This window comes from Budorcas taxicolor, chromosome 21, assembly GCF_023091745.1.
Source record: "Budorcas taxicolor isolate Tak-1 chromosome 21, Takin1.1, whole genome shotgun sequence".
In the NCBI taxonomy this organism is placed as follows: domain Eukaryota; kingdom Metazoa; phylum Chordata; class Mammalia; order Artiodactyla; family Bovidae; genus Budorcas; species Budorcas taxicolor.
In genome coordinates this window covers 58675843-58694311 of record NC_068930.1, presented here as the reverse complement: position 1 = coordinate 58694311, position 18469 = coordinate 58675843, and the positions used below count along the sequence as shown (strand labels likewise).

General features: G+C 34.9%; 1 protein-coding gene across 1 annotated transcript in view; it reads right to left on the bottom strand.

Moving 5' to 3' along the window:
* Nucleotides 1-3575: 3575 nt before the first annotated feature.
* Nucleotides 3576-18469, bottom strand: part of TOGARAM1 (TOG array regulator of axonemal microtubules 1) — a 74904-nt gene continuing 60010 nt past the window's right edge. The window contains exons 14-21 of the mRNA XM_052659949.1: nucleotides 18231-18466; nucleotides 17671-17829; nucleotides 14595-14721; nucleotides 11665-11783; nucleotides 9794-9983; nucleotides 7400-7619; nucleotides 4455-4541; nucleotides 3576-3829 (exon numbers count right to left, since the gene is read on the bottom strand). Of these exons, the coding sequence (XP_052515909.1) occupies nucleotides 3576-3829; nucleotides 4455-4541; nucleotides 7400-7619; nucleotides 9794-9983; nucleotides 11665-11783; nucleotides 14595-14721; nucleotides 17671-17829; nucleotides 18231-18466 (1392 nt within the window). The remainder of the gene's footprint in view (nucleotides 3830-4454; nucleotides 4542-7399; nucleotides 7620-9793; nucleotides 9984-11664; nucleotides 11784-14594; nucleotides 14722-17670; nucleotides 17830-18230; nucleotides 18467-18469) is intronic.

The following is an 18469-nucleotide window of genomic DNA, read 5'->3' as shown; positions in this document are numbered from 1 at the left end:
CAATGAGTCTACTCTTCGCATTAGGTGGCCAAAGTACTGGAGTTTCAGCTTTAGCATCATTCCCTCCAAAGAAATCTCAGGGCTGATCTTCTTCAGAATGGACTGGTTGGATCTCCTTGCAGTCCAAGGGACTCTCAAGAGTCTTCTCCAACACCACAGTTCAAAAGCATCAATTCTTCGGGGCTCAGCCTTCTTCACAGTCCAACTCTCACATCCATACATGACTACTGGAAAAATCATACCCTTGACTAGATGCAGCATAAGCCTTGAAAACATTACTCCAGAATATACTTCAAACATACTTAACATTCAACATTTTATTTAAGTACTATTTATTTAGCACCCAGTATAGGCCAAGGCACCCAGGATACGCAGAGGTGAACAGCACATTCAAGACTGGGTCATAATTTGGTACCACACCATTGTCTTAGTTTTACATAGCACTGAATCAAACATTCCATGCTCCAGTATTTAAAAATTAAAAAAAAAGACTATTTTGCTAAACCTACAATTCACTTTAGTCCCTTGAAATCTATGTTTACCCCATCGTTGCCCACAGAAGAGTTTGAATTAAGAGTTTAGGTACTTTTTTACAGTACACATTATGAGACTTTAATTCATTGTTAATACAGTACTTAAATGATTTTCCCTTCATTTGATCTATTTAACTTAACCAGCAACAAAGTAGGATTAGCTTATTTTGGCACTAAAGATTTCTATAGGTTTCTGCCCATCTTTCCTCAACTTCATTTGCTGCTGGGAAAATTAACTTTGGGTAGAATTTGAGTTTACAAATGCTTTTTCATACATAATCCCATGTTAATTTTGTACCTCACTTCAACGGCAGGATACGTGTAAGGTTTAACAAGTAATAGTAAAACTGGGTTCCAGATCCATGCTTTCTAAATTGAAGTCTTATGCTGTTTATAATTTGTTGCTTTTATTTCTTCTCATCTTCCTTCTAGTCATTTCACTACCTTCCTAAGCACTTTCATTTTCACTACTTTGTCTCTTTTCTTCTGTTACCTTTAATTTCAGACTTTATGCAATTTAAATTTTATTACACAGGCAATACACGTTGCTCATTTCTGAAAAAAATAAAAATTGCCTAATAGTACACTGAAAAAATTAACTTTTTATCCAGAGATTACCATTATTCTCATATTGGTGTATACAATTCCAGTTCTGTCTTGTGTGTGTGTGTCTAATAAAGAGACACTATATGTATGCAATCAGGCTTTTCCCTTTAACATATTGTGAACACTGTCCTGTGGTTAACATTTTAAATAAATATATGCTATCGATTCTGTTGGGTAAATATGCCATTTAAATTCTTTTATTTTTTTTGATTTGCACCGCTGGTGGTGTGATAGTGTAAAAAAAAATTCCTTTATTTACACCTTCAGCTTTTCTTTAGTTCTATCAGTTCTAGAAGTCTTCAGTTCTTTTTGACTTCCAGATTAGTAACAGTTCTTGGCAATATGCTAGACTTCTGCGTGCTCAGTATCAACAAGTTGCTAATATAGAGAAAAATATTTAAGGTGTGAGACTCTGTTATGGCTATTTTATTTATAACAAAAACACACAGACTACATGAATTTTCCACATTATTAATAGTCATATACTTACTATACTTTTTTCAATGCAAAATTCAAACTTTTATCTACTGAAAATGATGGATGACTAAATTTATGTATATAGTAGTGCTCTTCTTTGGCCTCTAAAATTTACCTTCAATATATCCAACAATCAGTGTTAACTTTAGTAGGCACATTTGCAATGAAACAAGGGCAATGGTTAAAATTAATAAAATTTAGAATCTGTAACTATTTTAATAATAAGTATCATAAAGGGTGAAGCAAAATTTAATGGTGATTTCAGAGTTACAAGTGAAGTCAAAAGTCTAGGCCTGGTGCTCTGGCAAACTACATCAGAGGCCCAAGCTAAGAACTTTTTTATATTTGTAAAGGATTGTTTTTTTTTTTTTCAAAAGAGCAAAACGAAGAATATGCCACAATCTGTGGCTTACGAAGCCAAAATTATTTATTTTCTGGTGCTTTACAGAAAATGTTTGCTAACTTTTGACCTAAATAATAGGCATATAATAAAATACATTTAGAAGAAAATGAATTTTAGATGTATGTAATTATAAACGTGTATATAAATACAGGAAAAGTAGCCACATCTTTACTCTCCTTTCAGATTAGCTTCAATCTTTTTTTTTTACTGTTGCGCTCAGAAATTACAGATTAATACAAAGAACCACAATTTAAAAAGTAGCCAAACACATTACAAATGTATACATTTGTTAATGACACAAGAAGTGAAAAAGAATGAAGACAGTCTACAATTGTAATAAAGTGATCTTAGAGTAAACTACAACATAGAATCACAGAATTTTAGAGCAAAATGGAACCTTAAAAATCATCCAGTCTAGTCTTCACAGGTCAGAGATGAGAAAACCGAGGACTGTATCTGGCAAGTGGCTTGCGCAAGTTCAGAGAGATAATTTTCTGTAAAACTATAGCTATAACCTGGGTCTACTGTTAGGTCAATAGAGATAGGTCAAAATTGCATCAAGTATAACCGGTGAAAGTGATAGGTCAATACCCGTAGAGGTCAATACCTGATATATATATTTCCCATTTTAATATACATTGAAGTTGGAAAAATAGGACACCTCACACATATCTACAGAAATAAATCCTTTTATTATATAACATTCCTGTTCTTTTTTAAGATGCATACAGTACTTGTAGCCCAAGAATTCTGAGAAAAGCTAGAGAAGACCTGGCACTATACTTGAGAATTATACAACTGGGCAGCAAAATAACACCTTTATAAATGTCAGGACATATAGACATAAAAATTTAGTGTTTGCACACAAAAATAGGGAAGTTACATTCAACACGTTTTCTTAAACGTGCATTTAATGTTTAAATGTTTTCTAAAACTTTGGTCATCATGCTTTATTATAACTTGTAAAATTTCACAATTATGTAGATGATTAAACCCAACTGGTAAGCAAATATTTCACTTAACACAGCAGCAAAAGCAAGCTAATACTGCACAATCATATTAGCAGACTGATTTCAGAAATACATGTTTTTCACAAATAGCACATAAAACATAGTTTGTGATAACATAGTTCAATGACTTTTCTTCCACTTCATTAAACAAGGCTGAGTAATGAGACATAGCAAAACATGATTACATAACAAAAAGTATATTTTTAATTAAAAGTCTAATTGTACATATAGGGCAACAAATTGCAGTTTCTACAGAATAGTGCAAATAAGTGGGACTTTTCTCAAAAATATTAAATTGGATTCACTCCACATGCCTCAGATTTCATGAGCATTAGATTACATTATTTTAGATTTTTGTGTGATGGGTACAAGTGATAGGGTTGATGTAGGACAGATGTGTACTCATAGGCTGCAAATAAAAATAGTTACTGACTTAATTACTGGATGAGAAGCACAGGCACTGAAAACCTAACTTTAACAAACTTCCATTTGTTATCATGTAAACAGTTTTGTTCATCATATTTCATCAAAGACTCATAATTCATTTTAAATTGTCATATCAAGCAATTCTTCTAAACTCTTTTTTATATGTGATGGTTGAGATGCAGCCTGATTTAACAGATTCTGACCCATCTGTGTAAAAAGTGCTTTTGATAATTTAGCTGTGGCTGTTCGTATATTTCCTCCAGCTCCAGGCAAAGAGCCACTATTTGTCATGTTCCCTAAGAGATGCCATAAAACAACCAACACTTTCTGTTCTGTTGCATGGGGCTTCCTTTGATAAAGTTCCATAACAATATCTGAAACACAAAAATAGTAAACAGTGAGGTTTTTTTTTTTTTTAAAAAGAAACCCAAACAAATTCAAGTTCTGACAATTAAAAAGTATATAAAATAAACCAGGCTTCTTCCCTGACATTTGAGCTAAAATGTTCAGCATCTTAAAAAAATTAAGGCCAGAAACTTTGCTCCCAAAGATTGGGATCTTCAAGTATTAGAAATCTATATATGACAGGCAAAAGCAGTAAAAACAGAAATCAAACCAAAAATTCATCTCAGTGTTTTCCAAATGTAGTTTTATCAAGACATACACATTTTAAACTCCTGGACCTTTCATTAAACACAATTTGAAACAGCAGTTTTCTATATGTACCAATATTTGATTTTAATATCTTTTATTGATCCTGTTTATTTCTCATAACAAGACTTTTTTACTGGGGGGAAAAAGGAACAAAATTCTTTTGAAGAAAATTTTTGGGGTAAAAGTCTTAAAAGGTCTTTTTACAGATCATTATACAATTTATTTCTACTTCATAGATAATGATATTGAGCTTGGTAGCTATCTTAAAATTGAGTTGAAATGCCCATCAGTGTAACCTTAATCAATCAACTATTTCTTAAGAAATAACAATTTAAAAATTTTTACCAGCAAGCTTTTCAGTCATATCCTGTTTCGCCTTTCCATTTAAAAACTGGGCTTTTGTGCAAAATGGCTGTAGAAGTAAGTAATTATCTAAACAAAAAGAATAACACAGAGACACATTTTTAAACAGTTATAAAGATCTTATTTATTTTCCATTCCATAGCACTGAAAGGAAAAAAATCATGTAAATGAATGAAATGTGTTAGAAAGATTTAATCTACAGTTTAAAATTTAAAAAAATTCACTATAAAACCTTAATACAATAATATTCTTAAAGCAAATAAAAAGTAAAAATACCTCAAAGAATATTAAAGGAGCTATCATATGGTATAAAAAAGAAAAAGAACAACTTATCTCCTAGGCATCTTATTCCAAATGATAGTATATAGGTTTATCAAAAAAAAGAAAAAGAAATAAAGAATTTAAATTTTGGGATAGTTTTTACCTTCATTGATTTTTTTCAAATTTTTAATTTTATAGTTTCACAGGAAATATCAAAGATAGTACAGAGAGACCTTGTGTACTTTCACCCAAATTACACCTTTCATAATTATAGTATACATCAAAACAAAGAATTTGGCATTAGTACAGCATGTGTATATAGTTCTATACCATTTTATCACATGTGCAGATCTGTGAAACTATCACTACAGTTAAGATACAGAACTATTGTATCACCATAAAGACCTATAGCTTTACACATACTGACTCCTCCTAAACTGCTGTTAAACCCTGATAGCCACTAATTTGCTTTTCATCTCTGCAAATTTGTCATTTTGAAAAAGTTATACACATGGAATCCTATAGCAGGCGACCTTTTGGGGTTGGCTTTTTTCTCTCAGTATAATGACCTTGAGATCCATCCAAACTGTTGCATGTGTCTATAACCCATTCCTTTCTACTGCTAAGTATTTTATGATATGGATATATCAAGTTTTTTCACCATTAACCCACTGAATTATACTTAGGCAATTGACAGTCTGGGGCTATTACAAACAGAGCTGCTATGAACAATTATGTACAGGTTTTTGCATGAACGTAAGACTTCACTGCTCTGGAATAAAGGCCTAGGAAAACAACTGATAGGTAAGTGCATGCTTAGTTTTTTTAAGAAATAGCCAAACAATTTTCTAAAGTGGCTATGATTTTTTATTTACATTCTCACCAGCAATGTATCAGATCCAGTTTCTCTGCACCTTGTTAGCATTTGGTGGTGTCACTACGTTTAATTTTAGCTGTTCTAATACTTGCTATGAACTGAATGTTTGCATGCCTCACCCAAACTTATACCTTGAAACCCAATTCCCAGTGTGATGGTGTCTGAAAATGGGGATTTAGGGGAGGAAATAAGGTTACGAAGGTGGAGCCTTCATCAATGAGATTACTGCCTTCATAAAAGAGGCTCTAAGAGCTCCCGTCCCTTCCACCATGTGAGAACACAGCCAGAAGATGGCCACTTATAAACCAGGAACAGGGCCCTCACCCAACAACAAATCTGTTGATGCTTTGATCATGGATTTCCCAGGCTTCAAGAACTGTGAGAAATAAGTATGTGTTGTTTTTAAGTCATCCAAGCTATGGTAGTTTGTTATAACTACCCAAAAAGACTAACACACTTGTATAACGATCATGGTTTTAATTTGTATTTATATTTCCTTAGTGACTGGTAATGTTACACATCTTTTCATGTGTTTATTTTCCATCCATATAAATGTTGCCTTCATGTCCTTTGCCCATTTTCTAAATAGGGTTTTTTTGTTTTTTTTTTAATGTTGAGTTTTAAGAATTCTTTCTTTCTCTCTCTTTCTCTTAGCTGCACTATGTGGCTTGTGGGATCTTAGTTTCCCGACCAGGGATCAAACCTGGACTCCTTGCAGTGGAAGTGCCAGCAATTCCCACAAGTTCTTTATATATTCTGAAAGTCAAAGTTGCTCAGTTGCATCCAACTCTTTGTGACTCCATGGACTGTAGCCCACCATGCTCCTCTGTCCATGGAATTCTCCAGGCAAGAATACAGCAGTGGGTAGCCATTTCTTCTCCAGGGATCTTCCTGACCCAGGAATCGAACTGGGGTCTCCTGCATGGCAGGCGGATTTTTTTTATCAGCTGAGCTACCAGGGAACCCCCTTATATATTCTAGATAAGCATATTTATCAGATACATGGTTTGCAAATATTTTCTGCAAATCTGTAGTTTGTCTGCAAGGATAGCTGGAATGGTGGCATCATAGAGAACGACTTGTCCAGTTAGTTACAAGCTAAACTACAGGACCATGGTTCTAGGATGGAGACTTCATAGCATCCTAAACAGGTGCTGAAGCAACCTAAACTTGAATTGTTTACTAAATTCTAGAAAAGAGAGTCCAGGATGGGACTCTCTTAAAAACTATATTTATTTCACTATCTATTCGGACTTATTTTTGTAACACAAAAATAAATATTTTGATCTAAAAAAAGTCTTTTGCAAAGTAAATGTGAAGTAAACGTAATAACCAATGTGTTACAGAAATGGGATGCAAAGGAAATGTTTTAAATTTTGATGAAGTTCAATTTATGGACTTTATATAGATCATACTTTTAATGCCATGCTAACAACTCTTCACCAGGCGTAAGTTCTAAGGATTTTCTCATATAGTCTATAAGTTATACAGTTAAATCTTGCACTTAAATCTATGATCAATTTTGAGTTCACTTTGTATCAGATGTGATGTTGAGGTAGAAAAATAACTGAGAAGTTAAAATTAAAGGTAGAGAAAGTCAGTTTAACGGCATGGTATTTAATCACTAAAAATAATTAAAGCTGCTACTGAGCAAATTTTTAAAAATTTATCACAGCATTAAGTGACAAAAACTGAATAGCTAGGATTTTGGCATTTTAGAAAATGTGTAGAATGAGAAAGCACAAAAGTAAAGCCAAAATAATCTGAATGCCAAAGTAAGATTTCTTACCTACGTGTTGACTCAGTGCCTGAACAACATTGGTGGCAGCAGCATAGATGCCTGGATTCTTGGAATTCAGATTGTTATCTACTATTGCTGGGATTAGCATGTTGATTATAGGAGATAAGTTGTCTCTAAGCAAAGGAATCATTTTGTGCATTGTTTCTAGAGCCACCAGGTTTACTTTACTATTGGAATCATGAAGCCGAGATTTAAAAGCATCAAAGATCTGAAAGTAAATTGGTAAATTAAAGTGAAATAATGTTGATATCTATTATATTTAAATTCCTAACGGCATTTCATAGTTTTCATCCTACTAAAGCATAGACGTACTATTTAAAACACACACACACACATCTCATTTAACTTGGACTGAGACAATAGGAACTTCATAAAAATTTGGATGTTAGTGTCCAATCTTCTTACAGCAAAAAAAGAAGCCTTCAAAATCCACCTAAAAAGAGATCCTACTAAATTAAGGTTGAGAAATTTGGTTCAATAAAAAATGCTGTTTTCTGAAACTGTAGGTTAGCTTAGCTAACTTTAAGAACTTAAAGGGTTTTTATTCTTATCTCTATTTGTAACAGAAGTAGACGTGTAGGTTTTACTACAGAGATTTGACCTAGTTTCAGATTTAAGTTTTTATTATTACCTCTTAACCTGAGTACTTAAACAATAGACACTTCCTCTTCTAATTCTTAGCTTTTGTAAACTCAAGATATAAGGAAGAAAATGTTGAGCAATTTAACTATGTCAGGTGAGGAAAGCTATTCTGTGAGAATGTGACTATTAACTAATAATCCATGATATACATCACATATAAGTGTTAGTGTTAGGCACTCAGTCATGTCCGACTCTTTGCAACTCCATGGGCTGTAGCTTGCTAGGCTTCTCAGTCCATGGAACTCTACAGGCAAGAATAATGGAGTAGGTTACCAGTAGAATTTAATGACTAAATTACTAATGGAATTGACTGAACCAAATTCTGAGGAAGCATAAATAATCTATGCTCTGGCACCACTAACATTTATTACTGCTTCCCTTTCTATTGCTTCTAGTCTTCCTATATAAGTTATAAAATATATAAACGCATATTTATAAATATATATTAACATAATATATAAAATTAGCACAAGCAGATTTCTAATTTACATATGAAACTTTCATTATTTATTCCTAAGTAATATCAAGTCAGGCTGGATGAAGCACAAGTTGGAATCAAGATTGCTGGGAGAAATATCAATAACCTCAGATATGCAGATGATACCACCCTTATGGCAGAAAGTGAAGAGGAACTAAAGAGACTCTTGATGAAGGTGAAAGAGGAGCATGAAAAAGCTCGCTAAAACTCAACATGCAAAAAAACAAGATCATGGCATTCGGTCCCATCACTTCATGGCAAATAGATGAGTAAACAATAGAAACAGTAAGAGACTTTATTTTGGAGGGCTCCAAAATCACTGCAGATGGTGACTGCAGCCATGAAATTAAAAGATGCTTGTTCCTTGGAAGAAAAGCGATGACCAAGCTAGAGAGCTTATTAAAAAGCAGAGACATTACTTTGCTGACAAAGGTCCATCTAGTCAAAGCTATGATTTTCCCAGTAGTCATGTATGGATGTGAGAGTTGGACCATAAAGAAAGCTGAGCGCCGAAGAATTGATGCTTTTGAACTGCGGTGTTGGAGAAGACTCTTGAGATCCAACTAGTCAATCTAAAGGAACTCAGTCCTGAATATTCATTGGAAGGACTGATGCTGAAGCTGAAACGTCAATACTCTGGCCACCTGATGCAGAGAACTGACTCACTGGAAAAGACCCTGATGCTGGGAAAGATGGAAGGCAGGAAGAGAAGGGGACGACAGAGGATGAGATGGTTGGATGGCATCATCGACTCGATGGACATGAGTTTGAGCAAGCTCTGGGAGGTGGTGATGGACAGGGAAGCCTGGAGTGCTGCAGTCCATGGGGTCGTAGAGAGTCGGACAGAACTGAGCGACTGAACTAAACTGAATATCAAGTCTCTTAAATGCCCTGGTTTTTAAAATACTGATAGATTCACTCAATTATTTTTTTTTTGGCGCCACTGCATGGCTTTTGGGGATCTTAGTTCCCCAGCCAGGGACTGAACCTGGGTTATGAGTGAAGGTCTAGAATCCTAACCATCAGGCTACCAAGGGCCTCTCTTACTCAATATATATATTTACTGACTGCCAGGTTCTGAGAACTCTGATTATAAAGCTTTCAAGGAGTCAACATCTAGTGGGAGGAGTCAAAACTTTTCTGTAAGTTTTAACACTTTAAAATAATATATATATGTAATATTAAGAAATAAGGCAATTATTATACTGAAGAACTTTATTAACTATGGATTGAATATGAAAATTAATTTTGACGGTCCTTACCTTCACAATGTTTCCAACAACAAGCTCTTGATTGTTTTCTGTATCTGATAAAAGCTGCTTAATCCCATTAATACGATCACGAAAATCTTTCGCATTTAATAAACCTGTTATGACTTTAATGTACTCAGCACTTTCTAAGGAATTTCGGGGAACTGATTTTCTGGTGATTTCACGAATTTCAGTTACCTCTCTAAAGTGAAACAAAGGTAAAACACAGACATAATAAATAATTATCATGTATTCACTTTTAAAACGTTCACAAAATAACCCATGGCCACAATACTTGTGTTGGGGGTCCCTAATATTTCTCTTGGGTTTGGTAATTTGCTGGGAGGACGCATAGATTCAGCATGTAGTTTTACTCATGGTTAAGATTTATTATAGTAGAAGGATATAAAGCAAAATCAGCAAAGGGAAAAGGTACATGGGGTCAAAGTCTGGAAGAAACTAGATGCAAGCCTCCAAGGGTCCTTTTCAGGGGAGTCACACAGTATAAACTTAATTCCTCCAGCAACAAACTGTGACAATACATGTCAAATGTTGTCTACCAAAGAAGCTTCGAGGTGCAGTACCCAGGATTTTTAATGGGGAGTTGTTCATGATTGGTCCTTTGCCTGTGCCATACCAAAATTCCCAACTTCCAGGAAGAAAGGAGTTCTTCACACTGCCCAAATAACAGAGGCACCGTAAACTACTCTTATCAGTTAGAGAATGGTGAGGAATCCTCCTGAAATCCTAGTTACCCGATGCTAGCTAGAGGCAAACCTCTCAAGCTGAACTTTCTATCTCTGTTCTGGAAGCAACCTAGTTCCTATAGTATTTTATTTCTCTCTAAAGAACTGTTTTAACATTTCTTGCAAAGAAAATATAATGGCAACAAACTGCCTCATTTTTCGTCTAAGCAAGTCTTTGTTTCTCCTACACTTTTTTTCTTCCAGTTTTATTGAGATATACCTGAAATATGGCACTGTGTAAAGTCTAAGTTATACAAAGACTTGATTTACATATTTCATGAAGTGATTATCACAATAACTTTAGTGAACATCCATTATCTCATATAGCTGCAAAATTAAAGAAATAGGAAAAAATTTTAATAAATAACTTTTATTTGTTTTGAGGACTCAGGACATACTCTCTTAACTTTTATATATAACATACAGTAGCATTATATTCAGGGCATACAGTACTCTCCTCTGTGAACTATACTTTGAAGAGCAAGGCTCCAAAACTCTATGGATTTTTATTTTTTATAAAATTTATTATTCAAAGATATACAAACACAGAAAATATGAAAGATACCTATGCATCTACTCATATAATTTTTAAAGTAATGTTTAAAACATATTTTAAAATACACCAAAGAGATAATACTCCTGAAAGATTTTTTAAAACTATATAATCAATCTATTAAATACTGCCTAATAGTTTAAACAGGTTACACCATTACATATATAATTATATTTTAAAAAATTTTATGATTATTTCTTTTTCTGGTTGATGGTTATTACAGGTGATTGGTTATACTCTTTTAATGCTTGTATTTCATACAGTTTTTTTGCTCCCTTAACCATAACTATGTATTACTTTTATAATCAAGGGGGGAAGAAAGGCTATAAATTGAAAAAAATCAAACAGTTGTCCAAGACAGGCCTAATACTGACAAGTTCAATAACACTAAAGTTTTACTAAAGTTTAGTTCACATAAAAGCAAGGTGCTGTGAATAAATAATTGCCTTGTTAAATCAAATTATCTCATATTTTCTAAGTCCTTACCAACTTTCAAAACTCGATTAAATTTTGACAAACACCCCTGGAATAGTTCATGAAAATACTCAAATGAGACTATCATCAGGAGGGAGTAATGATGCTACCTTTCAGCTGAATTGAAAGCATCCCTAGAAACAGATGATGACCTTGTATTTCCAACACTGCCGGTATGAGATCGTCTTCCTTTTGCTGAAGGAGTATCTAGTGGTATCTCTCCCAAACCCTGTAAGTAAAGAGAGGCAGTGCAATAAAAGTCTTAAAACTAATAAAAGTGAAATTAACTTGGACAATGTAATTTTCATAGCAGTCATTGCTGATCTCTTATGACTGAATGCATTTTAATAATCTGCTATATTTATGCTTTAAAGGGTATCAGATATTTAAATTACCTTGTAATTAGTAGTAAATTAACAAAATATGTGCCCAGCACTAGCAAGTGATATTGACCTGGTAAAGCTGTTTAAAATGCAAAATGTCATATCTATATTTTATAACTACTCTTCTTAAAGCTTAAAATCTATATAGAAATCATGAATTTATATAGAAAACATGAATACATCATATAAACAATGACTTCCTATGTAATACTAGTATGAGAATAAACATTTAAATAAGAATTATTTAAAATTTATTTTTTTCTGATACTTGTACTTGAAATAACTCACAGATATAATCAGCCTCATTTTAGTAAGATAATTTTTTACATGGTTAATTTGATAAATTCTATATGAATTAAGCTGAAATCCCATACCAATAGGAAGAAAAAATGCTCTAAATTGTATATCACCACACATATTTGAAGTAGTATCCCTTCAAAAATCAATTTTTTACCTAAGTTGACCAGAGAGGAACAACATAAATTACCACAGAAAAATTCCACATCATTAAACTAAGCACATTTTTGCAAAAATTAATACGTAAATAGACGACATTTTTTCTTTTGCTAAACAAAAATATATGTTGAGCAGGTAACTACATGAAAGGGGCTTCCCTGGTGGCTCAGTGGTAAAGAATCCACCTGCCAATGCAGGAGACACAAGTTTGACCCCTGTGACGGGAAGGTCCTCCAGAGAAGGAAATGGCAACCCACTCCAGTATTTCTGCCTGGGAAATCCCATGGACAGAGGAGCTTGGTGGACTACAGTCCATGGGGTTGCAAAAGAGTTGACCATCACTTGACTAAACAACAATTATATGAAAAGTAGGTCTATTTGTTTTCCCATCTTAAAAGGAAGTCAACTCCATTCATTTCCATTACCTTATAGGTAACAAAATGTGCAGGGAATTTTATTCTTGTTGTGTTCCCAATGCTAAAAAGAATTGATTTTCTTTATACATATATAATTTTATTTATTTATTTATTTTTTGGCTGTGCTTGGTCATCAACACTCCTTGGGCTATTCTCTAGTTGTGGTGAGTAGGGGCTACTCTCTAGTTGCAATGTACAGGCTTCTCACTGTGGTGGATTCTCCTGCTGTGGAGCACAGGCTCTAGGCAAGTGGGCTTCAGTAGTTGCGGCAGGTAGGCTCAGTATTCACAGCTCCTGGGCTCTAGAGCACAGGCTTAATGGTTGTGACGCTTGGGCTTGTGAGCCTGGGCTGAGTTGCTCGGTGGCATGTGGGATCGTCCCAGATTGGATCAGGGATTGAACCTTGTTTCCTACGTTGGTTCAGTTCAGTTCAGTTCAGTCGCTCAGTCGTGTCCGACTCCTTGCAACCCCATGAATCGCAGCACGCCAGGCCTCCCTGTCCATCACCAACTCCCGGAGTTCACTCAGACTCACGTCCATCTAGCCAGTGATGCCATCCAGCCATCTCATCCTCTGTCGTCCCCTTCTCCTCCTGCCTCCAATCCCTCCCAGCATCAGAGTCTTTTCCAATGAGTCAACTCTGCATGAGGTGGCCAAAGTACTGGAGTTTCAGCTTCAGCATCATTCTCTCCAGAGAAATCCCAGGGCCGATCTCCTTGCAGTCCAAGGGACTCTCAAGAGTCTTCTCCAACACCACAGTTCAAAAGCATCAATTCTTCGGCACTCAGCTTTCTTCACAGTCCAACTCTCACATCCATACATGACCATTGGAAAAACCATAGCCTTGACTAGATGGACCTTTGTTGGCAAAGTAACCACCTACATTGGTAGGTGGATTCTTTACTACTGAGCCACCAGGGAAGCCCAAGAATCAATTTTTTCTTTTAGAAAGGTTGACTTTACACTTTTGAAAAGGGCTCTGGCCTAATATTACTTTTGATAGACTCCCCCACCCCTGTCTTTTGTCCTTAAGAAAAATAAAAAATAATACAACAAAAACAAAAAAATAAGGAAAAATAGCAAATACAAAAAACAAAACAAAAAATAAAAGCCCTTTGTTTTGGGAGGAACATGATCAACCCATTCAGAAAGTTTATAATCTTTAGCAATATAGAGTGGATAATTATAAATTGATCACTCTTTTATAGTTAAGAAACTCAAAGGTAAGAAAAATTACATTACCAACCCTTGGGTTACTTTATAAGGCACTTTTCACATTTCATTTCACTTGACAGTCCCTCAGTTACTCTTTTACAGACATTTTTGAATACTCAGTATCTACAAGGATATATAAGACATGGGGCTTCCCCTCAAGGAACTCCTTTATCAACAACGTGGTAGAAGCTCTAACAGTGTAACGTACAAGGTAAATAAAGTACCAACTAAGTGTAATAAACATTATCCTCATTTTATAAAAAATAATAAAGAAATGATATGTGTAAGATTATATAATTGCTACTTCTCAAGTTGTGATTCAAACACAAGTCTTGTAATTCTGATAAGCCACACTACTACATTCTACCAAATATCAACCTTCTATTCAATAAACATTTACTGACACTATGAATGTCTCTTCAGTACTGCAGTTGTTGAAATGGTACTGTAGATCTATTCTGAATGGCTAACAGAAATAATCAAAGAAGTAATTATTTCTATCCTTTACCTTCCTCAGCAAATGAACATTGCTTTTAAAGTTGTGTTATAAAATAAATTTCTTGTACATACCTTTTGCCGTAAGCTTTTAACAGATTCCTTAATATATGGCAAATCTTTAGATGGCACATACTTTTCAAGCATTTTATCAAAGTTAGGATGATACATCATGAGGAAAAGCATCTTTCGACCATAATACCTATGGATATTTAATATGTGAAATAATTCTATAAATCTTAACAAGCTTAAGTTTCTGTCCTTAGATTTAATTTTTTCCCCCAGTAGAAAAAAAAAAACCTATCAACATCAAGATTATCATCCCTATATTGAATAAGCCACTGAAATACAGTTGCACTAACTGGATTAGAGAGTATAGCATTCTCCTGCCACCCACCTTTTAAAAAAACATAGCTTCAAATCTTTTAGCTATATGTAAAGGAGAGTCAAAGCTATGACTTTTTCAGGCACCCAAGGGTCCATATAAAGACTGGCATTTGGCAGAACTGTGAATTAAAAGAAGTGTTTGTCTTTGTTCTGACTTCCTTGTCTGGTGACCTTTTGCTGCTCACAGGCTGGCCAGATGTTCTGGCCTAAGTCAACCCAAGATTCTATATTTCTGACTCTCTCTCTTTTCCTCTTCCTGCCAAAACTTACCCAGGCTTCAATTCTTCAAAAACCTATTCTTTGCTATCTAAAATACATCCAAAGTTAGCTGGTAAATCGTGGCTGATACATTAATGAAATGTCTAATGTTCTCCAAAACTAGGTTTTTTAAAAATGGTACATTAGTTTTAACATAATTCTTTTGGGATAATACCCTAAGCCAGGATATCATTATAATGGTAAATGATGCAGTGGAAGTGCACACTGGAGATTATTTTTGGACAGGGGGGTCTTATATTACCTCATAAAACTGTATGCTTCTTCTTCCTGGAGACTTGACCCTAAAATAATTAAAATTATACCTTTACCTACAACTTGGAATGTATGACACTAGAAGAACCAGGGAAGGCAAAGCTTTTGTGGGGGAGATATATAAGATGATCTCAGAATCATTTATATCAACTAGATTTGTTCAAATGTAATGAAATTACAGAAAGGGAGGTAGTATCAGAGAATAAAAATTAGTTTTCTTGCCCTACAACCAGAATAAGGTAAACACCTAGATATAGCTCCTAATTAGTTATAGTTTCAAAGCTGACTCTAACTTTTATCCCAGAATGGTAAGGACTGTAGGTCTACCATAGACCGTAATGATATGCGAATGGCTAAAACAAACAAATGAGCAAGCAAAAGACAAAAAATGTAAGAAACACTGTAACTGGAAAGTTGTCATTATTCTGTAATTTTAAAACTTTAAATAAGAATCTAAGAAATGACAAAACGGATTAGAAGAATTACTATGCCATTAAGGAAAAGTTAAAATGTACAAAAAACAACTATTGTAAACTTTATTTTGGTTCTGACTGGTCTATTATGATCCAACCCTCCTAAACTGTTTTGAGCTCTACTGTGCTATTTTTCACTTTCATGCATTGGAGAAGGAAATGGCAACCCACTCCAGTATTCTTGCCTGGAGAATCCCAGGGATGGGGGAGCCTGTTGGGCTGCCGTCTATGGGGTCGCACAGAGTCGGACACGACTGAAGCGACTTAGCAGCAGCAGCTGCAGCAGCAGTGGTATGCACAACTTCTAAAATGGTTACCCCAGAGATATCCGGCTCTAATTCCTACAATTTGTGAATATACGAGATGTAACTTCCAGGATTATGTTATATTTAATGGTACAGCTGATTTTAAGATAGGGAGATGATCTGGGTGGACCTAAGTGAATCACATGAGCCTTTAAATGCACAGAGCTTTCTGTAGCTGGTAGAAGAAAAAGAAGTCAAACAAATTCCAAGCATGAGAGGGATTCGCCTTGTTGCTGCTGGCTTGAAGATGGAGGTGGGTTGCATGAGAAGGAATTCAGGTGGACATAAAGGAGCTGAGAAAAGATCCTGGCTGAGGGCCAGCAAGGAAATGGTAACCTCTGTCCAATAATCACAAGAAACTGCATTCAGTCAACAAGCTGAGTTTGCAAGCAGATTCTTCTATAGTGCAAGAGCCCTGCACTGTTACCACCTTGATATCAGCCTTATGAAACCCTAAGCAGAGAACCCAATTGAGCATGCCAGACTTCTAACCTAAAAATGGTAAGCTAGAAGAGCCTGTGTTGCCTTAAATCACTATGTTTGTGGTTATTTGTTATGCAGGAATATTAAATGAATATATTTAGTTTCTATAATTTTTTTTGACATGACTTCCACAAGCTTAACTGTAGATACTTAAAGTAATGAACATCTCTGTCTTAAAATGTTAGAAGTTTGATGTCCTTCTTTACCTTTTAGTCTCCACAAAGTCAAGGTCCTACCTTCTCCCTTTAATCTGAGTTCACATATAACTGCCATAATTTTTAGATTCTGTATGGGACATTATAAACATCTAGTCAAACCTTACTAATTTTATAGATGATGAAACAGAGGCTAACAGAGGTTAAGTAACTTGCTAAGGGCTGACAGTGGCTCGAGCTAGGAATTGAACCTAAGCTTCTGATTACATCCAAACTTCTGTCAGCATTACAGCTATAGTACCATCCATTTCTTAATTATTCTGTTATCCTTCCCTGACCATTCTTAACCTTCATAAAATTGTTCTTTGAGTACAAGACAGCACTCAAGAATTCATGGAATTTTCTAAGTGCATATATCTCATGCTATTCGGTTTGCTTCCTGTATTCTTCCTGACTGCTTGGAAATACATCACTTTCCCCTAAATGCATTTACCTTATATTTACCCACAGTGAATTTCTTCTGCCACTTTTCTGCCCACTTATATAGTCTTGTACGGTTTTCATGCAGATCATCCCTGGGACATGGCATCTTACTTAACCCAGAAGTATGTAGTGTCATCTGTAAATTTGGAGAATTCACTGTGCACTCCCTCAAGATCATTTACAAATCAGTCAAAACAGATCATCCCCCAGAACCAATCTGCGGGGGTCCCACTTTTCCATTTAGAAAAATGTTCATTCTTATTCAACCTTTGTTTCTACATTTAAGCCCTTGTAGTAAATAAGAGACTCAACAATATTTTTAGCAGATACTCACCTGGTTTCTGGTGAGCTGTCCTGAGCAAATTTAGCAGCAGTGGGTAATATACGGTCAGCCATATCCTTTGTTCCAGATAAAACACGCTCTGGTTCCATAAATTCTACCACATCTGATAAATGCTGGGCCGTACATCTTCTTACTGCAATGTGTAAGTGGCTAGAGGAAACATGGTCAATTACAGTAGAGTTGATAAACTATTTTCCAAAGATATACCTTAAAAGTTAAATGATTACTCCTAAGCCTCAGCCATCCTTGTTGTAGGCCAAAATGACAAATTATTTACATTAGCTATCTCTTCCAAGAAGTTAAAAACAAAAGTTATAATCACTGACATTTATTTAGCTCCAGATCTATGAAGGTTAGTAACCCTATTAAAATAACAATATTATTGTCTTCTGTATGCTTAGTACCTAATCTGACTTTTACCACAAGGGAATTATTTAATACATGTTTTCTGACTGAAATAACATTGAAATTTGCTTTTCCCCCCTATACCCCAGATTACAAACAACTGCATTTTTAGTGCAAGGACATATCCAGATTATTTTGAACATTACCTTTGTCCTCCATTGATAAGGGAAACCACTGCACGTGCAGGAGTTACATTAGTGATCATAGCTCTTAATGCCTTGTCAACATCTTCTCTTATAAATGTATTTGATTCTCCTGACTTCTGTAACAAAACTTTTACAGTATTATCTAGTTCTTGATCCATGCTCTTTTTCAGGTGAGTGAAAAGATCACTTAAACAGACCACAGCAGCACGAGAAACTCCAGAGCGTAAATTTTTTACCTA